This window comes from Panthera leo, chromosome A3 (genome assembly GCF_018350215.1).
Source record: "Panthera leo isolate Ple1 chromosome A3, P.leo_Ple1_pat1.1, whole genome shotgun sequence".
NCBI lineage: Eukaryota > Metazoa > Chordata > Mammalia > Carnivora > Felidae > Panthera > Panthera leo.
This window is the reverse complement of record NC_056681.1, coordinates 63,891,738-63,909,310: the sequence shown is the minus strand read 5'-3', so window position 1 is coordinate 63,909,310 and position 17,573 is coordinate 63,891,738. Positions and strand designations below refer to the sequence as shown.

Here is a 17,573-nt window from a genome sequence, read left to right as displayed (position 1 = left end):
GACTCCCCAAAAACTTAACTGCAAATAGCCTCCTGTTGAGCAGAAACTTTACCAATAACGTAAGCAGTCGATCAACATGTTTTGTATATTCTGTGTATCACATACTATGTTCTTACAATAAGTTAGAGATAAGAAAATGTTATTAAGATCATAAGGAAGAGAAAAAAATGTTTGTACAGTACTGTGTGTATATCTATTGAAAAAATCCAGATGTAAGTGGACTTGCATAGTTCGAACCTATGTCACTCAAGGGGCAACTGTATAGTCTTCCTGGTGTCCAAAATTATGACGTTCTATTAAAGCAGCTCATTTCACCTTCATCACTGTGCTCCTGGTTAGGTACTCTAGAAAATAATAACCGGAATGGAGAAAGCATAGTATTTTCAGGTTTCTTTTATTGTGAGGATGGGGGTATATACACTGTGGACTTGTAAATAAGTGTTAAATAATCCTCATCTGTAAATCTACTTTTTTAAGTAGAAATGCTAAATATAGAGGGGGGAATCTATATACAAAGATAATAATAGCAAAGCTATTTACAATATAAAGAGAATACAACTGGTCTGTGACTTTTAGAAATTAGAAAGGAAATAATCAAAAAGTATATGAATATTCATCCCACGTTGCTTATTAGAGTCAACCTGTAAATATCCAACAATAGAGAATTCATAGTTTTAATTAGAAGTACCAAATACCAGCTCTACTTTAAGCAGAAAAGGGATTTATTAAAAGGTGGTGGGGAGGAGCAGGTATAGTACCAGTCTTAGAGGCTGCACAACCAGAAACATGTCCAAAATACACCATAAAACTGCCCCAGTGAAGCTATCACTGCCACCACTGCTGCGTACAAGTCCCCTCATACTGCCAGTGCTGCTTCTAAAATCTCAATATAAATGTGGCACGTTTGCCAGAGGAAATTCTCTATGGTCCCTACTTCTTTGAGTCACTAACTTGCCATTCAAAGTTTGGAGCACATTATGTCTGATTTGGTAGACCCAGGCCATGTAGTTATACTCCACAACTGCAGGGAAAACTAAGAAAGGAAATACGGGGCATTTAGTACCTCCGTAGTGAGAGGCAGGCTTTGCCTCATAAGGTTAGGGATAGTCTAAATGCAAAAAAGGAGTTCAGATTCTAGGCAGCTGGAAGGAATTGCATTTGCCTACTAGGTTAATGCCAATACAAGAGAAAGCTGAAAAGCATGTTAACAGAATACTATAAGCTAAGTGGAAAAAAGCAGCTGCCGTTTTACCAAATGTTTTAATACTGGCTTTAAGCCAGTGAGTGATTTTTTTCTTATTTCAATTTGGATACTATCTAGACTTTCTTCAATCAACATTTATTACCCATATTTTAAGGTAAAATGTCCAACTGATAAAGTAGGGTTTACTCATGTGTTGGGGTTTTTTTAATAATTTTTAATGGTGATAAAATAACAAAATTTACCATCTTAACTATTTTTACACGTATAGTTCAGTAGTGTCCAGTATGTTCACATTGTTGTGGAACCAGTCTCCAGAACTCTTTCCACCTCGCAAAGCCAAAACTCTACGCTCATTGAATAGCAACTCCCCAGTTCCCCCTTCCCCTCAGAACCACCACTCTCCTTTATGTCTCTGAATTAGAATACCTGTACCTCCCGTAAATGGAATCATACATATTTGTCTTTTTGTAACTGACTTATTTCACTTAGAGATATCCTCAAGTCCCCAAGGTCCATCCATTATTGTAGCATATGTCAGAATTTCCTTACTTTATAAGGCCGAATAATATCTGTTGTGTCATTGTGTATATTTTGCTTACCCGTTTATCCACCATTGGACACTGGGTTGCTTCCGCCTTTTGGCTGTTGTGCATAATGCTGCTGTGACTATGGGTGTACTCTTCAAGACTCTGATTTACGTAGGAATATATTTGCTGGATCATATGGTAATTCTAAGTTTGATTTTTTTGAGAAACTAGCATACCGTCTGCACCATTTTGCATTCCCACCAATAGTGCACAAGGGTCCCAATGTCTCCACATCCTTGCCAGCGCTTGTTATCACTTGTTATTTTTGTTTCTTTTTAATAGTACCCCTCCCAACGGATGTAAGGGGTAGCATTTATTACTTTTATATAAAATGTACACTAAGGCACCAAACTAAAAACTTGTGAAATTAGAAGATAAACCCATATATATATCTGAATACCTTAAAGGCCAGTTATAAATCACAGGCCCTAGTTAAGGACTGAGTAGGTCTGAGTAGTCTGCCTCCTGGGAATCAGCGTGGCTTCTTGACCTTTGTTCTCTCATGTCAGCATTTATATTCATAAAGTATATTTTTCTGAAATTCATTTTACCAATTTGTTAGTCAAAGTTTAAATTTCTTTGGCTTTGTGGGGTTTTTTTGTTTGTTTGTTTGTTTTTTTAGGCACCTTTCTTGGATGTTCTCAACACCATGATGGATACTACACTTCCTCTGACATTAGAAGAATTAGAAGAATGGGGGAATCCTTCATCTGATGAAAAACACAAGAACTACATAAAACGTTACTGTCCCTATCAAAATATTAAACCACAGGTAGTGAATAACAGTTCTGATAAAGTATCCTAAGATGATAGAAAAGATAATCAAAAGAAGACTTACCCATGCTGACCCGGAACTTTGTAGGGCTTTAGATTGTTTCTGCTTATAATACCCAAACAACTTTCAGCGCCATCTCTGCTCATACTCCATGTTTGTTTCAGTGTAATAGTTCGGAATAGGTTAGATGTGGTCATGGTCTCACTAGCCAAGAAAAGGGTATTTCAGGTAGCAAGTTGTCTAGTACTACGACACTGTAGATCTCTCAGTATGAAATGAGAAGAAATTATCTAGCACTTAGGTCAAAAAAATGGGGTTATTTTTCATAACCTATAAGGTAGAAAAGGACCGTAAGGAATAATGCAAATCTTGTACATCTATTTTCTTTCAGCATTATCCTTCCATTCACATCACAGCTTATGAAAATGATGAGCGTGTACCTCTGAAAGGAATTGTAAACTATACTGACAAACTCAAGGAAGCCATTATGGAGCATGCTAAGGACACTGGTGAAGGTAGGAGACCACCTGGAAGCAGGGAGCATAGCTAAATGTTCTGTTACCTACCACATACTGCTCAGAGTAGTACATTTTATGCCACAGACCAAATCATCTGCCCGTGAGTTTGGACAGTTGGTTTTCCTGTGTTGACTACTGAGTTGAGGCATACCTAATAACTATATCTGACTTGCCCCTTTTTCAAAGGACAGTCTTAAAATAAGGTAGGCAAGGCACAAAGAAAAATAAATTTAAACATCAAAGTATAACTTAGAGATACACTGTCATACAACACTCATTCATTTAACAATATGAATTGAGCCATTATTCCTGGAAACTTCTAGAAAAGCTTTTGCTCTGGAGCTTCAGTGTCCAAACTAGCTGTGTTAATTTCCTCTAGATCTTTCCATTTCATTGCACAGGAACTCTTACCTTTTTCTTCCTTATTAGCAAGACACTCTGAGCTCAGGGTGGAAGGGACCCACATGCAAGTTTCAGTCACCTTGTTTTCACCTCCATGCCTCACACTTACACATTGCAAAAGTTGGCGTTTCCAGGTCATAAGACTCTGATTCCACAGGGCCATTGGCTTCCTCTTGCTTCACAACCTTCTCCATGTGGCCCAACAAGTCTCTTCCATCCAGTGTCCTCAGCCACTCATCCTCCTGTTGCTTTCTCTGTTTCAGAAATTTGTCTTTTGCTGCTTGCCCCCTCCCATCTCTTACTTGGTGATAGTTTATGCCTTTTTCCTTTGCTATTATTTTAATAGCGTACTTGAGAGGAAAGGGGAGAAATGAATCTCAAACAAACCTTCTAATTGTTGCATATGTTAACTCTTTCAGGCTACCAGGCCCCCAATGTTGTGTTAGATATTCAGCCTGGAGGCAATCATGTGATTGAGGATTCTCACAAAAAGGTATGTTTTCAAACCCCTCTCAGTTGACAGATGCCCAAGTAGAGATCTGTCACTGTCACCATTTCATCGGTTGCAGCAGAGTTTATGACAGCTGCTTTGTCACTCTCTGGTCTGTGGCTGAGGCCCAAGAGCAGAAGGAAGAATGCTGAGTCGAGAAAAGGTTCCCTCTTATACTTGATAAGTGAGCACTGTTAAAGAGAGTGATGGAATCTTACCTGTTTGGGAGCACCTTCTGCCTCTGTCCCCAAATAAAAGTAGACTTGCCATAAATGGCTGACTTTGTGGTTAGGTGAAGATGGACAGACAAAGAGCTGTAGCCCTCGAGTTTTACCACAAAGGCCTTTATCTAATTTTTTAAATGCGTTTCTTTTAGATTACAGCCCAAATTAAATTCTTGTACGAGGAACTTGGACTTGACAGCACCAGTGTTTTCGAGAATCTTAAGAAATACCTAAAATTCTGAAACGCTGCATTCCATGGGAATTGGAAACACACTGAAATATTTCATAGTCTTATTTCCAATTGGGTAAGCAACAGTGAGATTTTTTTTTAAGTTAGTAATTTTTTAAAATTTGCTTCTCCATCCACATTTTGTCTCGTGTATATCTCACTTGCTTCTACTGCTCTGTCCTTTGGCACACGTGCCCTTTAACCTAGGAAAGGGGTTTTCAAACCGTGCTCCTCAGAAGGACACGGAGGACGGGGTGAAGGAAGGTTTGGTGACAACACAACTCTCCCAGCTCCCCCTTCAGAACAGCTCTGTTTCTGTCTGTCCGAACTAACATTTCCTTTGAAAAGTTTACAAATCAAGGTTCTGCCTCTTTGCTAATGAACACTTTTAGACACATCAGCAGTAAGTCCTCCAATTTCTACGTCTGTATTTTATGAAAAGAGGTAACATTCTTCACATTAGAATTCATTAGATCTCTCTGACAGTCCGGGGTCCTCAGGTGTCCCGATCATCTCTTACACTGATGCTAGCTCAATAAAGTTACAAGTTCCTGCAAGCGATAGTTTTATTATTTTTAAAAAACATTTGAGAACCTTTTCTAAAGCTGTTACATTCACGTTGTATTACCCAGCCGTCTGTGGTGCGTGAAGTTACTGCACATGCTTAGGAGGGAACAGGACGTCAGTGTCTTCATCTCTTTAACACAAGCTGTGCAGTAGGTTTAATGTGCTGGAATAGCACGCCCGATTAGAAACAAAACATCTGTCTCTGAAAGCTGTTTGGTGATGAAGGAGATTCTTCGTGTTGTATTCAAGGACGAGGCCTTCTCCTTTGTCCAGTAAAATGTCATGCGTATCAACTTCACCGCCCTTGTCGGCAAAACTGGTACTTAACCTTATGCTTGCTCTTGTGGGAATATTGGGAACCATTTCCTTTAGATTTAGCGGTGAGGATTCTCCAAAATTCAGAACCACCAGAAAGACTCGGTCGATGCCATCCAGCTCTCTTGTGTACACGACAGAGTGGCTGTTATTCCTCAGATAGCAAAACCAGCCCCTGCTGAGGAGCAGCTCATTGACATGAAGTAAACTTAATTCTTGATAGAACTTGAGTGCTGATCTGGGCTGAGTCTTTTGGACCTATTTATAAAAAAAAAGAAAAAATTAACTATTCACTTCTCAAATAGTTGTTAGCATGTTTTTTTTTTGTTTGTTTGTTTTTTTTAGTAGTCTTAGTATCAAATAAGGAACTTATTTCCCAAAAAAGTTTGCTTCGGTTTTGCCCATTAAAATGACTACCAAATTGTAAGTATTGATAGGTTGGTAAGAGTAGTTTATTTAACTACCAAGAGATACTGCAAATGCAGGGAGTCATTGGGTGCACAGCGTTCTGCTCGCATTTTGGCCAGACGTTATGAGAGACCAAATTTGACTCCACTTTAGGTATCTCAAAACAATGTCCGTGTCTAAGTTACCTGGTGTTTAACTTGCCTAACTACAGTCCCTTTATGCTACATTGTAACTGGAAGAAAGGCTGCCACTGTGGCCATGAACTGGGAGGGCTTCCCTGTTCTCTTTTGTAGAATAGTTTGGAGGTCTCTTTAACTTCAGCAGACACGTGTTCCTTACGTAGCCAGTGGTGAACAGAAAGTTGCAAAAAAGGACGCAAAGCAAAATGCTGCCTACAGGGAAAGTTTAAAAATTATACTTCTTTAATGTGTATCCATTAAAGAAGATTGGGGTTTATTTCACAGCTATATAGAGCATATATAATTTAATTTCAAGCGCCTTCTCCTGTGATTATGTTAAAATGTCATTTTAATAACAGGATAATGTTTGGTTGAATGGATATACCAAATTTAAAACCATCCCTGTCATTTCAGCATTCAGCTTTCTAATATTTTCTCATATTTGTAGTGCCTCTCCCATATCTGGATTATTTATTTAGGATAGAAAGACCATTACTACGTCAGAGAGTATGGATACTTGATACATAATGCCAAATTAGTCTTCATAAGAGCTGTTGCCAAATCAGTGGTGATGTTCATTTCCGTGGACTCTTGCCAGCCATGTTGACTGCGGCGGTGGTGGCTGTCATTGCTGTTATCATTGTTGTTACTGCGGGGCAGGTGCCTAATGTGTGGTCTTCAGTGAACATCTACTGAATGTTTGAAAAATGTTTATTCTCTGTTATCAGGCACAGAGGTATTTATGGTACATGTATATGGTATATGTATATGACTTGTCAAATTACTATTAACATTTTCTATAGCCTTAGATGATGCATGGAAAAGCATAGTTCGGTGCCACTCACATAAGAAGTGCCCAGTAGGTGTTAACTATTATCTGTGTCTACTTTCTAGAAGTATGTTGAAGTGTCTCTCTGTAATTGTGGATTTGTCAGTTTCTCTTGGCATTTCTCATAGTACTTGTTTTATATATTTGGACGCTATTGTTAGATGCATAGATCATGACTTGTAGTGGAATGTTCTTTAACAGTTTTTGAAAATTACATTGGTCTCATAATGCTTTTCATATTGAATTCTATTTTGTCTGCTATTAAATATTTCCACACCTGCTTTTTGTAACTTTATTTTTTTTAAATAGGAAATGCATGCACACAGTATAAAATTCATTTATAAGAGGAATATATAAAATAAGGTTTTTCCCAACACCATCCCCTCGCTTTTCACCTTTTGTCTCAGAAACAGACACTATTGCTGTTTATGCTACATCCTGTGCCTTTGCAAACAGATGTAGATATACTTTTTCTCTATACAAGTGGAGGCATGCTACCATAATGGACTCTGTTGCTTAGTACAGGGTAGAGATGGTCTCATGATACCAGTGCATTCTTTTTAAAAGCTGCATACTAGTCCATTGTGTAAGTCAACCATAATTAATTCTCTTGATAAAATATTTAAATCATTTCCAGTGGAGATCCTTGAATATTTATCATTTTCCACATATATTAGTATTCTCGGAATGAAATTACTAAGTCAAAGGTTATATGTGCGTTTTTTGTTTTAGCAATGTCTCTGTATTGGATTTTGTCTCTTTACCTTAATCTGAGAGTTTTTATCTTTTAATAGGTGAATTTGACCCATTTATATTGGTGATTGCCATGTGTTTGGACATACTCCTACAGCCTTATTTTATTTTTTATTTATATTTGTACTATTGTTTTCATCCTTTTTACATCGGTTGTTTTGATGTAATATTTTTCCTTCTATTCTTTGAAAATGACACTCTTAAAATTGTAATGCCTGTTTTAAAATATACTTTTCTCAACATCCGGAGCAGTGCTGTCCAGCAGAACTTCTGCAGTGCTGGAAGTGTTCTATATCTGTGCTAAAGTGGTAGCCCCCAGCTGCTCTGCACTTGAAGCGTGCTAGTGTGCCACAGGAAGTGAATTCTGCATCGTTTAGTTGAGTTACTCCGTTTCCATGCCCTGAAAAGAGTGCTTTAGCCTGCTCGCTCACACATTCTCTGTCTTTTCTCTCCCCTTCTCTGCTGCCACTTCCCATATAGAAATCAATCACTAAGATTTTTGTTCCAGAATATCTTACTAACCCTTACTTTACATTATGTACCAAAAAATATCCTTAAGTTCTGTTGATTCCTTTCCTTACTGTGTTTTATACATCATGTATTATTTTCTTAACATTTTTTTATCTTTAAGTAATCTTTATACCCAACATGGGGCTTCAACTTAAAACCCCAAGATCAGGAGTCACATGCTCTACTGACTGAGCCAGCCAGGCACCCCACATCCGGTCTTTCTTTTAGATTCATCTTTTTGTTTTGTTTCAGTCCCTGATGATTCTTTCACAAGCTGGCTATTTATGGTAAAATTGGGGTGCATGCTTTTCCAAGACTATATTCATGAACGCTAGTTTCAGTGGATATAAGATTGTAGGTTTAGAATCAAGTTTCCATCATAGCGTTAAAGATTAAAGTTCTAATATGTTCTAGGATCCGCTTAAGCCAGTCCAGTTCTCAGTCCTTTGCTTGGGCGGTCTGTTTTGCAGTTTGGTTTTGGTTTCCGCATATTTTTAGACTTTTTTTCTTTATTCTTGCCATTTTTCTTTGAATATATAGTTCCCTCCTAGAATTTCATGTTGCAATTTCTAGATTGATTGCATATCAAAAATTTTCTCTTTATACTGTTACTTGCCTTTTTTCAGTGCATTCTGGGAGAAGTCTCTGGATCAGTTTTCCAGCACCCTAATTAGAATTTCTGTTTCAGTCTTTCACAATGTTTTACGTACCTACATGCTCTGATCACTTTTTTTTAATTTTTATTTAAATCACCTGTACACCCCACGTGGAGCTCAAACTCAGCACCCCAAGGATGAAGAGATGCATGCTCCACCCACTGAGCCAGCCAGGCTCCCCTCTGATTCCTTTTTTAAGAGAATCAAGAGACTCCATAAGACAGTATAACAATAACAAAGTCTTCTGTTTGCCATATTTCCTCTACTTTAACAGTTTTCTGTTAAGAGTGGTGTTCTCTTCCATCCTCTTAATTTTTCTCAAATGTGTCTTTCTTGGCGATCCATTTACTTTTGCATTTTGATACTCCTTGTCTTCGGTTGTCTGCCTTTAGTCATTATGAGAAGCTTGATTTTACTTTCTTTTAGAAATTAAATTCTTACCTGTCTCTAGGGCTCTTAGGGATGTATTTTATTAAATAGCTTAGCCTGAGACATTGTGTTACGATTTAGTATTCCTCCAAGCATTACTCTTGATCATTTGAAAGACTTGGTTAATGTTGTAGAAAAAATTGTTTTAATTTGCATTTACCTTTTTTCATCTTTCTGGTATATATTTTTATGTAGGACTTCTTAACCTCTTGGACTCAAATTGAAAACCAGTAGATGCATTTAATCTCAAACACAAATGTTAAAATACATATTTTTGTTTTCAAGGACCTATCTAATACTATCCCAGAAGCCTCTGTGGAGTTTGGAGCAGGGAGTTGTGGAAACAGGAGGGTTTGCGTGAAGCTCAAAACAGATTAATAACCTGGGGAGGCTGCACTTACTGTGATGAGCACTGAGTAATGTACAGAATCGTCCCATCACTGTGTTGTACACCTGAAACTGATATAATATTGTGTGTCAGCTATACTTCAGTAATTTTTTCAAAATACTTAGTAGATTGGGGCAAGGGGAGATTTTTGCTTTAAAATTTTTAAGTCTCATGGGATGCCAGGAATTTCTCTTCTGAGGTGGTTTAAACAATGAGATTTTCACTAGTACATGACTCCACCTGAAGCCATTTCATAGTGTCCTGGTCCAAGGAAATGTACTTAGCCCTTTGCCAAATTAAGCAAACTGATTTTCTAAACAGGAATGCGTATATTCCAGCAACTCCAGCTGAATCTGGCAACCTTGATCACTAGGATGATAGAAAACAGTGTAGCCAAAAGCCAAAGGGTGTGCTTTTCGAGAACAGCTCCTTTTAGGAATTGGTTACATCTTGGTTTCTTCAGGTAATTATCCTTAATCTTCTTTCCTTCCTTTCAAAGGCGGGAAAGGAGGACAGATAGCTGGGCTTGCTGAAAGACCTCCATAAAATCTCCTTAATAGCTCAAAGTTCTCAAAGTCATTCCAGTGAATAGCTGTGTGTTCCATAGGATACTCCACATGGTGCACTTCTGTACCAGTCTGTACTTCCACAAAAACATCACTTAAAAACTCTAAGTCTATGTGATTAATTTAAAGAGAGCATCAGTTAAGGTCTTGGGCACCCTCAGGGTGACTGTTCGTTGTCAACACAGAAACTCATTTCCTATTTCTGGAATCAGCATAACATTTTCATTGATACTTACATCAACATTTACAGTGTGGTAATCTGAACTGGTGGGTAACCACGTGTGACTGGCTTCAGAAAAACCAGCATTTGAGCTGTTGTCCCACTGCATCGGTGACTTGGAGAAAAGGGTATCCTGTGTCACAAGACCATAAAGAGAAAACAGTAGTTATTAAAAAAATATAATTTGGTCATGGTTTACTTCATAATTATTTAATTCCCTGTACTTCTTAGTACTTGTATTTATTAGCATTTATAATGAAAAAGCTTCAACATTCAGTACATAAACCGGCTTCTCACTTTTAATTGGAAAATCGTGACATGTTGAGTTTGAATAGATTATGGTAACTGGACTTTGATCAGTAGAAGTAAATTCAGTAGAAGTTTTCATCAGTAGAAGTAAATTCTCTAGTTTCATGTAGTTAGATTATATTAACTTACAACGTCGTAGCTTTCGTTGAGATTTGTGACTAAAATATTTCTCATTCCTATTTCTTCCCCATAGTAAGTTATGGGGGTTCCAGGGAGTGTGAAAACAAGCATGTTCATGATGTTGACATATTCTGCCCCCAAACGAGAAGTCAGCCGGGCACGGTCCGGTCCACCGATCTGAAAGGCAGATATTTTTAAGGACGTAGCTTAATATACAGTTTTCTGGAAAACTTACCCTATTGCACAAAAAGTTCATCAGGCAGAAAAACAAAGTTAGCTGTGAGTACCATGGTATCAGCAAGCCTGGCTTTGAGTACCAGCGCTGCTTGCTACTTGCTGTGTCACTGACCAATTTACTGTCTTGGCCATTATGATCAACAGAATGGTGTTAACAATTCACTTCACAGTGATGTTGCAAATGTGATAAAATGTATGAGGGTGCGTGTTAATATTTTCACACATTTGGATGAGAGAATATGGACAGGAAACAAAAATGTTTACCCCATTGAGGGCACAACAAGGAGGGAACAGGTGGAAGGGGTAGGAGCAGTTTCTGGTGTGTGTGTGTGACTTGAACTATTCAAAACAAATTTTAAAGATAAATCAACTTTTATAGAGAAATGTACACAGTCCAAGAGGAAATTTTCTAATGTGTTTCCTGTTTTTAAATTTGGTATTTCTATGCTGAATTCTCTAATTACATATTATGATATTATATATTACCTAGTCCTTAAGAGTTTATTTAAATCACCTAGCAGTTCTCTCCATATACCACAACTCGGTCTCATGTGCATTTGCTGAGCGTGGACTTTTACTATTGAAAAAGTACTTTCGGGGTACCTGGCTGGCTCAGTCAGAAGAGCATGCAACTCGGTCCTGGATGAATTCAAGCCCCACATTGGGTGTGGAGATTACTTAAATAAATAAGCTTTTAAAAAAAAATTCTTTCCCACCTACCTTCTATCTTCTTGCCCTCCTCCCCTGTCAGGTATTCTCTCCAGTGTACAATGATGAAATGACAAGCTCTGAGACGTTATATCACTTATTCAAATTAGGGTATAATGCAAAACCAGCCTTTGAATTTGAGTCTAAGAATAAGAACTTGGTTGTTACAGTGCACGAAAAGAGTTTTGTGGTTTTTTCTTTTTAGATGTACTAAAAACTATCTACAGTTACCTTTTTGTAGACCACTGTAAATTATTTCTCTATGGTCAGAAAAGTCAAATGTCACCTCTGTTTATTTTCATTATCTCGAGAGCATTTGATAAGAAACCCTATGGTTTCTCAAACTTTCTGGACTTAGAGCACTTTCAATTTCAGAACTGAAATCAAGAAATATTTCCGCAGGTAGTTCACAGCAGTGGACAGAGATTGGGGCCTCTCATAGGCTGAGAGAGATCCCAGTCACCTAAGCTAATGGAGACTCTCAGTATATGAAAAATACAAGTGCTAAAACTCCATTATAAAATAGAAGGGGCCCTTGTGGAATGGTGGAGGAAAGACCTCCAAAATCTCAAGGAGAATGCTGGCAAAAACAAAATCCACTGTTTCAGAACTCTGGAAACTAGCTAAAGGCCTTCAGTAATCTTAAGAAGTATTTACTCAAGAAAAACAGCAAGCTTTGTGTCATTTTAACTGGTCCTGAACTCCTGCCCCTTGGATCTACAATAGCCTTGAAAACCTCAGTCCAGCAACTACTGTAGCTGTGAAAACCAGGAGCCACCGGGGTAGTGGGGGGGGAGGGGGGCAGAATAGGTTTAGAGTTCACCAAAAGCTCCATTTAGAGAACTGTCACAATTTGACCTTTCTAGCACTAGCTTTTAGTTGGATTTTTTTATTAGATGCCCTATCCCTGAGATATTGGCCAGAAATAATCAGCAACAGTTATTTAGCATCACATCTGCCTGAGGAGGTATTGCCATTTGGGGCTAAACAGAGACTGACCAAAAACCTTAAAAGCTGGGGAATGAGGTGACCATAAGAGCCTTTGAAAGGCTCTGACAGATTCTTGGAATCTGGAACATGTGCAGATACCCTGGGAAGACTTGAGAAGGCTCTAATCTCTCATCTCTGGCTAACCTTGAAACTCAGTGCAAGCAGAAAGTGAAGACTAAGGTAGAACTACCAACTGCCTGCCAAAGTGTTGAAACACACACAGTCCCTCAGCAAAGGCTGGGAGACTTCATGGTTCACCATATTTCAGGAATCTCTTCAAATCATTAGTTGATACTCTGACCAAGCAGACACTTCAGTGGCCACACCCAACAAAGAGCACAGATTTTACAAAATTAATCCAGGAAAGTCACTAAAGAAACAACCAGCAACAATAAACACCAGGGAAGAGAGAAGGGGTTTTCCTACATTACTACATTATTTAAAATATCCAGTTTTCAACAATAAAAAGGAATGCAAAGAAAACAGGAAAATACAGCCCGTAATAGAAAAAGCAGTCAATAGAAAATGTGGATAAAGAAACACTGGCCTAGCGGACAAAGACATTTAAGTCAGCTGCTATCCATATGTTCAAAGAAAAGTGTGAGGACAGTGTCTCATCAAATAGATACTGTCAATAAAAAGGATAGAAGAAAGAACAGGAAAGAAATTTCAGAGTTGAAAAGTATGAGCACTGAAAGGAAAAACTCATTGAGAAGGGCTGGACAGATTTGAACTAACAGAGAAATCAGCAAACTCGAAGACCGATCAAGATTAGTCTGAGAACCAGAAGAAAAAGAATGAAGAAAAATGACAAAAACCTGGTCAGAAGCTGGGATAGGCCTGGCTCCCTGAAGAATCACCGATGAAGGGAAGGGTGACGCCTGTTTACAGACCTAGCCCTTGCATTAGGGGTGACTATTCAACAAGCACCACAGCCCCAGACGTGCTGATCAGGCATGAGGACTTACCATCCAGTTAGGCCATTTTCCTTCTGGCATGTTTTCCATCCAGGATGTGATAACCTCAAACACACCGTTCCCAGAAGGAGTGTTCAGCTCACTGAGATAATCGTTGAAGGGAAAATCTGCTTCTTGGACAAAAGGCAACCCGTAGTACATCATGGTCCTGTCAATGCTCTCTCCGTAGGCTTCAATCCCCATGAACCTGGAAGAGTTGGCAGGGTGCAGTGTCCTCAGGGCCCGTCAGGGGACTGAGAAGCGTTCTGCAGCTGCTTCCGTCTGCTGGACTCTTATCCACATCCAGCTGGGCTCGCTAGGAAGCAGAATCAAGCCAGATGGCCAGGTAGTGGCATGCCTGCTCACCTGGACCCTTTCTCACTTCTCATGGACAATAAACCCAAGGACTAGCCTAATACTATGCCGTGCCTAAGAGTTAGGAAATACATTTGGGGACACCTGGGTGCCCTAGTTGGTTAAGCATCCAACTCTTGATTTCAGCTCAGATCATGATCTCACAGTTCCGAGTTCAAGCCATGTGTCAGGCTTGAGTACGGAGCCTGCTTGGGATTCTCTCCCTCTCTCTCTGCCCTTCCCCTGCTCATGCTCTTTGTCTCTCCAAATAAACATAAAATACATTTGGATATCAGTCAATATTGTTCTTTCTTTCTAAATCTTATTAAAACTCAGTAACTTCCAGGAACTCTTTAGCAATCTTCCTCACACTTAGAATCTGCAGTGTGTGCATATCATGTGAAGGGGTTTTCCCCCCAAATCTTCCCGTTTTATTTGAATCCCTATAAAGCCTCACTTTATTATCAGGATGACCCTTGGCTATTAAAAACCAAACACTTGGAGGGGCGTCTCGGTGGCTCAGTTGGTTAAGCTTCGGCTCAGGTCATGATCTCACAGTTTGTGGGTTTGAGCCCCACATCCAGCTCTGTGCCGACAGCCCAGAGCCTGGAACCTGCTCCAGATTCTGTCTCCCTCTCTCTCTGCCCCTCCCTCATTTGCACTCTCTCTCTCAAACATTTTTTAAAAATTTTTTTAAAGCATCTGACGTTTATTTTGGCTCAGATTATGATTTCACAGTCCCGCATGTGCGCTCTGTTGCTCTCTCAAAAAAAAAAAAAAAAAAAAAAAAAAAAAAAAAAAAACCTTGAGGTGCCTGGCTGCCTCGGTAGAGCACGTGACTCTGGATCTTGCAGTCATGAGTTCAAACCCCACGTTGGTTGTAGAGCTTACTTTAAAACAAACACTCTTAGGGAAAGACATCAGCCTGAAATGACCTACATCAGTGCTGACTTCACCTGTTTGAAGTAAGTGCACACTATCTGGAACCCAAGTGTTTCAGCTCCGGTTCCATCCCTGCCATTTACTACCTGTGTGACCATTGCCTTTGTGCTCGAGTCTCAGTTTCCTTATCTGTAGTATGGGGATAGCAATCAGAGGACCTACTTTGAGGAGGAGAAATTAACTCCTGTTGCTGCTACTGGGTGATGTATATAAACATAGGAAGAGATTTAGTGAGTTTATGTGTCCCTGTTTTAAGTGCTTCATATACATTATCTCTTGCAGTCTCACAAAAGCCTGAAAAGGGTTTCACTGTCACCTGTTAATTGATGAGAAAGTGGGACTTGAGTCCGCCAACCAGCCCAAGGTCACACACAGGACTCTACCTTAGGTCCATCTGATTCCAAAGCTGTGTTGCTAACCATTGTGATCTAATAGCAGTTTAGTTTAAACATTTGGATTTATACTGGACACTGGACACTAACAGGCCAAATAGTAATGATTAAAAGTAGAAAAGTCAATGGCTAACATTTAGACTATGTATTTTAAGCTAATTTCACAAAATTCTGTGAAGGACTGTGATGCGCATTGTCTGAACAAAAAAAGAAACTGAAAATGAGCAAAGTTAAAACAACATGAAAGACTATCCCAGGCCCTGGCAAAACTGAATTACAACACACTGTAGTTATGGAGATTTGTTAAATAATCTGAGCCTCTCGAGAATGCCTGGCTGTGAAGGATAAGCTATAGATCACACCCTACGCCCGTGAAGAACAGAAGCGTGTCTTGTGGTCACCTGTATCTCCCAGGCTCCCTGCTGTATTGGTCCATTGTCTGCCGGAAGCTCCGGACAATGTCATGCATTCCCACTTGGGTGGTGGTGAAGTCATGATACAGCTCCCAGTAATGTGTGACCGTGTCCTTAGGAAACCAAGAAACATGGTTACCATCATTTCATATGTCAGATGCCTATAGCTGGCCTTATGCGAATATAGATGGTCTCTTCAAAGGGCTCAAGTCAAGACAAACGTGCTGAAGGATGATCCTAGGACTTTAAGTGCTCATGGGGTTTTATGGCTGGAGAGTAACATTCATGACTATTAGGACTTCCTTTGATGCTTAAATTATTAAGTAAAACAAATTTTACTATGTAAACATTGATTACAAATGTATTCAACAAAACCCTTTTCCTAAACATTTAATGGTCCTAAATGCTTAAAGGCAAAGAAAACATAGAGCTCCTTATTACACCTGGACTTTATCTGCTTACAAAATTATCATCCAAAGTGTAACAGAATAAAGGATAGAAGTGGTAAGTAAACACTGCCAGGGGTTCAGTAATTTTTCCTGATATTCATTCTATGCCTTCCTAGGGTTACAGTAATCTAGAATCCAAAGTAAAAGACTATGTCTGACACAAGCCAAGGTCATAAATCCTGGGTTAGGACATGGATCTACACTGCCATCCATTCAGTGGACTCCTTTTCAATAAGTGAACTTGCTAGATCAAGTGAAGAGTTTTGGAGTCCTAAGTCTCTTACTGAAATCACTTTTTCTTTAGGTTTGTCTTGGGTGGCACACAAGACCCATTGTTCTGATCTTTTGTCATGGCTGGAGGCATATGCCTGTCTTATGACATCTCATCATAATTAGGAAGGTTACTTTGAGATTTCTTCTCCAAGGATATGCACTTCTCTTTGGGACTAATATATCACCTTTTTTCCCCCTTCATTTTCCCTATTGGAAATCATGTGCTTCCCACCGCTGCGCCTCCCCAAAAAATGGCCTCTGATTCAGGACATGCTCTCATAATTAGTCCAGGCATTGCCAACTTTTCTTTAGTTAACTGATTTGGTTTAATGATATTCTTAAGTACCCATAAATCTATTAGGATGAAAGCTAGACACTTGATAATTAACTATATGCATTTCATGCAAAGTGTATCATGCTTTATATAATAATTTTAGGGGTTTTTTTAAGTTTATTTATTTTGAGAGAGAGCGTGCAGGGGACGGACAGAGAGAGGGAGAGAGAAGGAGAATCCCAAGCAGGCTCTGCACTGTTGGCACAGAGCCCAGTGCAAGGCTCAAATTCATGAACCATGAGATCATGACCTAAGCCAAAATCAAGAGTCAGATATTTAACCAACTGAGACACCCAGGTGCCCCTAGTTTTTTTCACTAAACATTACACTGCTAAGATTCACCCATATTGTTGTGTGTCACTGTAACTCATTTATTTTGACTAATGTATAATATTCCATTGTGTAAATTTACAAATCCATTACTCTGCAACCCATTTTAGGACTCCTGTCTAGCCATTGAACATAGAGTGACTGTAGAGTGGTGGTCAACCAGAAGAGCAGAGTGGCATCCTGATTACTGTCTCTGGTGTGACATGGGGGGAAGGGTGAGAACCACTGGTGTGGAACCACAAAGAACCCAGATTCTGTAGCAAGATAGGCTTGGTTTATAGTTCTATTTATCATCTCCATCACCCCTGATAAAGTCGGTTCTCTAAGATTTTCTAAATGAGGATCATGAAATGTCTCCTGTGAGCTGTTGCAAGAGTTAAATGGACTGTTCTAAATAAACAACACCTAGCATACAGACATTCAGCAGGTGTGTGTTACCTGCTCTTCTGTGTGTTCTTTAATGATTACAAAAGCAGCTCAGGAATCCTAAGCCTCCCCACTTGAGCTTGAGTGAGGT

At 39.2% G+C, this 17,573-nt stretch overlaps 2 protein-coding genes across 10 annotated transcripts in view; one reads left to right on the top strand and one right to left on the bottom strand.

The window, feature by feature from the left end:
- The window catches only part of PREPL (prolyl endopeptidase like), an 84,581-nt gene that overhangs the window by 53,284 nt on the left and 13,724 nt on the right, over nucleotides 1-17,573 (top strand). For 8 of the 9 annotated variants that reach the window (XM_042932166.1, XM_042932165.1, XM_042932159.1 and 5 more), the window contains 4 exons: nucleotides 2,414-2,563; nucleotides 2,958-3,081; nucleotides 3,906-3,979; nucleotides 4,353-7,008. In XM_042932166.1, the coding sequence (XP_042788100.1) occupies nucleotides 2,414-2,563; nucleotides 2,958-3,081; nucleotides 3,906-3,979; nucleotides 4,353-4,442 (438 nt within the window). In that variant the 3' untranslated portion in view covers nucleotides 4,443-7,008. Of the gene's footprint in view, nucleotides 1-2,413; nucleotides 2,564-2,957; nucleotides 3,082-3,905; nucleotides 3,980-4,352; nucleotides 7,009-17,573 lie in introns of those variants that run through there. The other variant, XR_006200644.1, reaches the window with a different exon arrangement.
- The window catches only part of SLC3A1 (solute carrier family 3 member 1), a 51,289-nt gene continuing 38,844 nt past the window's right edge, over nucleotides 5,129-17,573 (bottom strand). The window contains exons 7-11 of the mRNA XM_042932167.1: nucleotides 15,659-15,783; nucleotides 13,582-13,777; nucleotides 10,688-10,855; nucleotides 10,266-10,382; nucleotides 5,129-5,569 (exon numbers count right to left, since the gene is read on the bottom strand). Coding sequence (XP_042788101.1) covers nucleotides 5,129-5,569; nucleotides 10,266-10,382; nucleotides 10,688-10,855; nucleotides 13,582-13,777; nucleotides 15,659-15,783 — 1,047 coding nt within the window. The remainder of the gene's footprint in view (nucleotides 5,570-10,265; nucleotides 10,383-10,687; nucleotides 10,856-13,581; nucleotides 13,778-15,658; nucleotides 15,784-17,573) is intronic.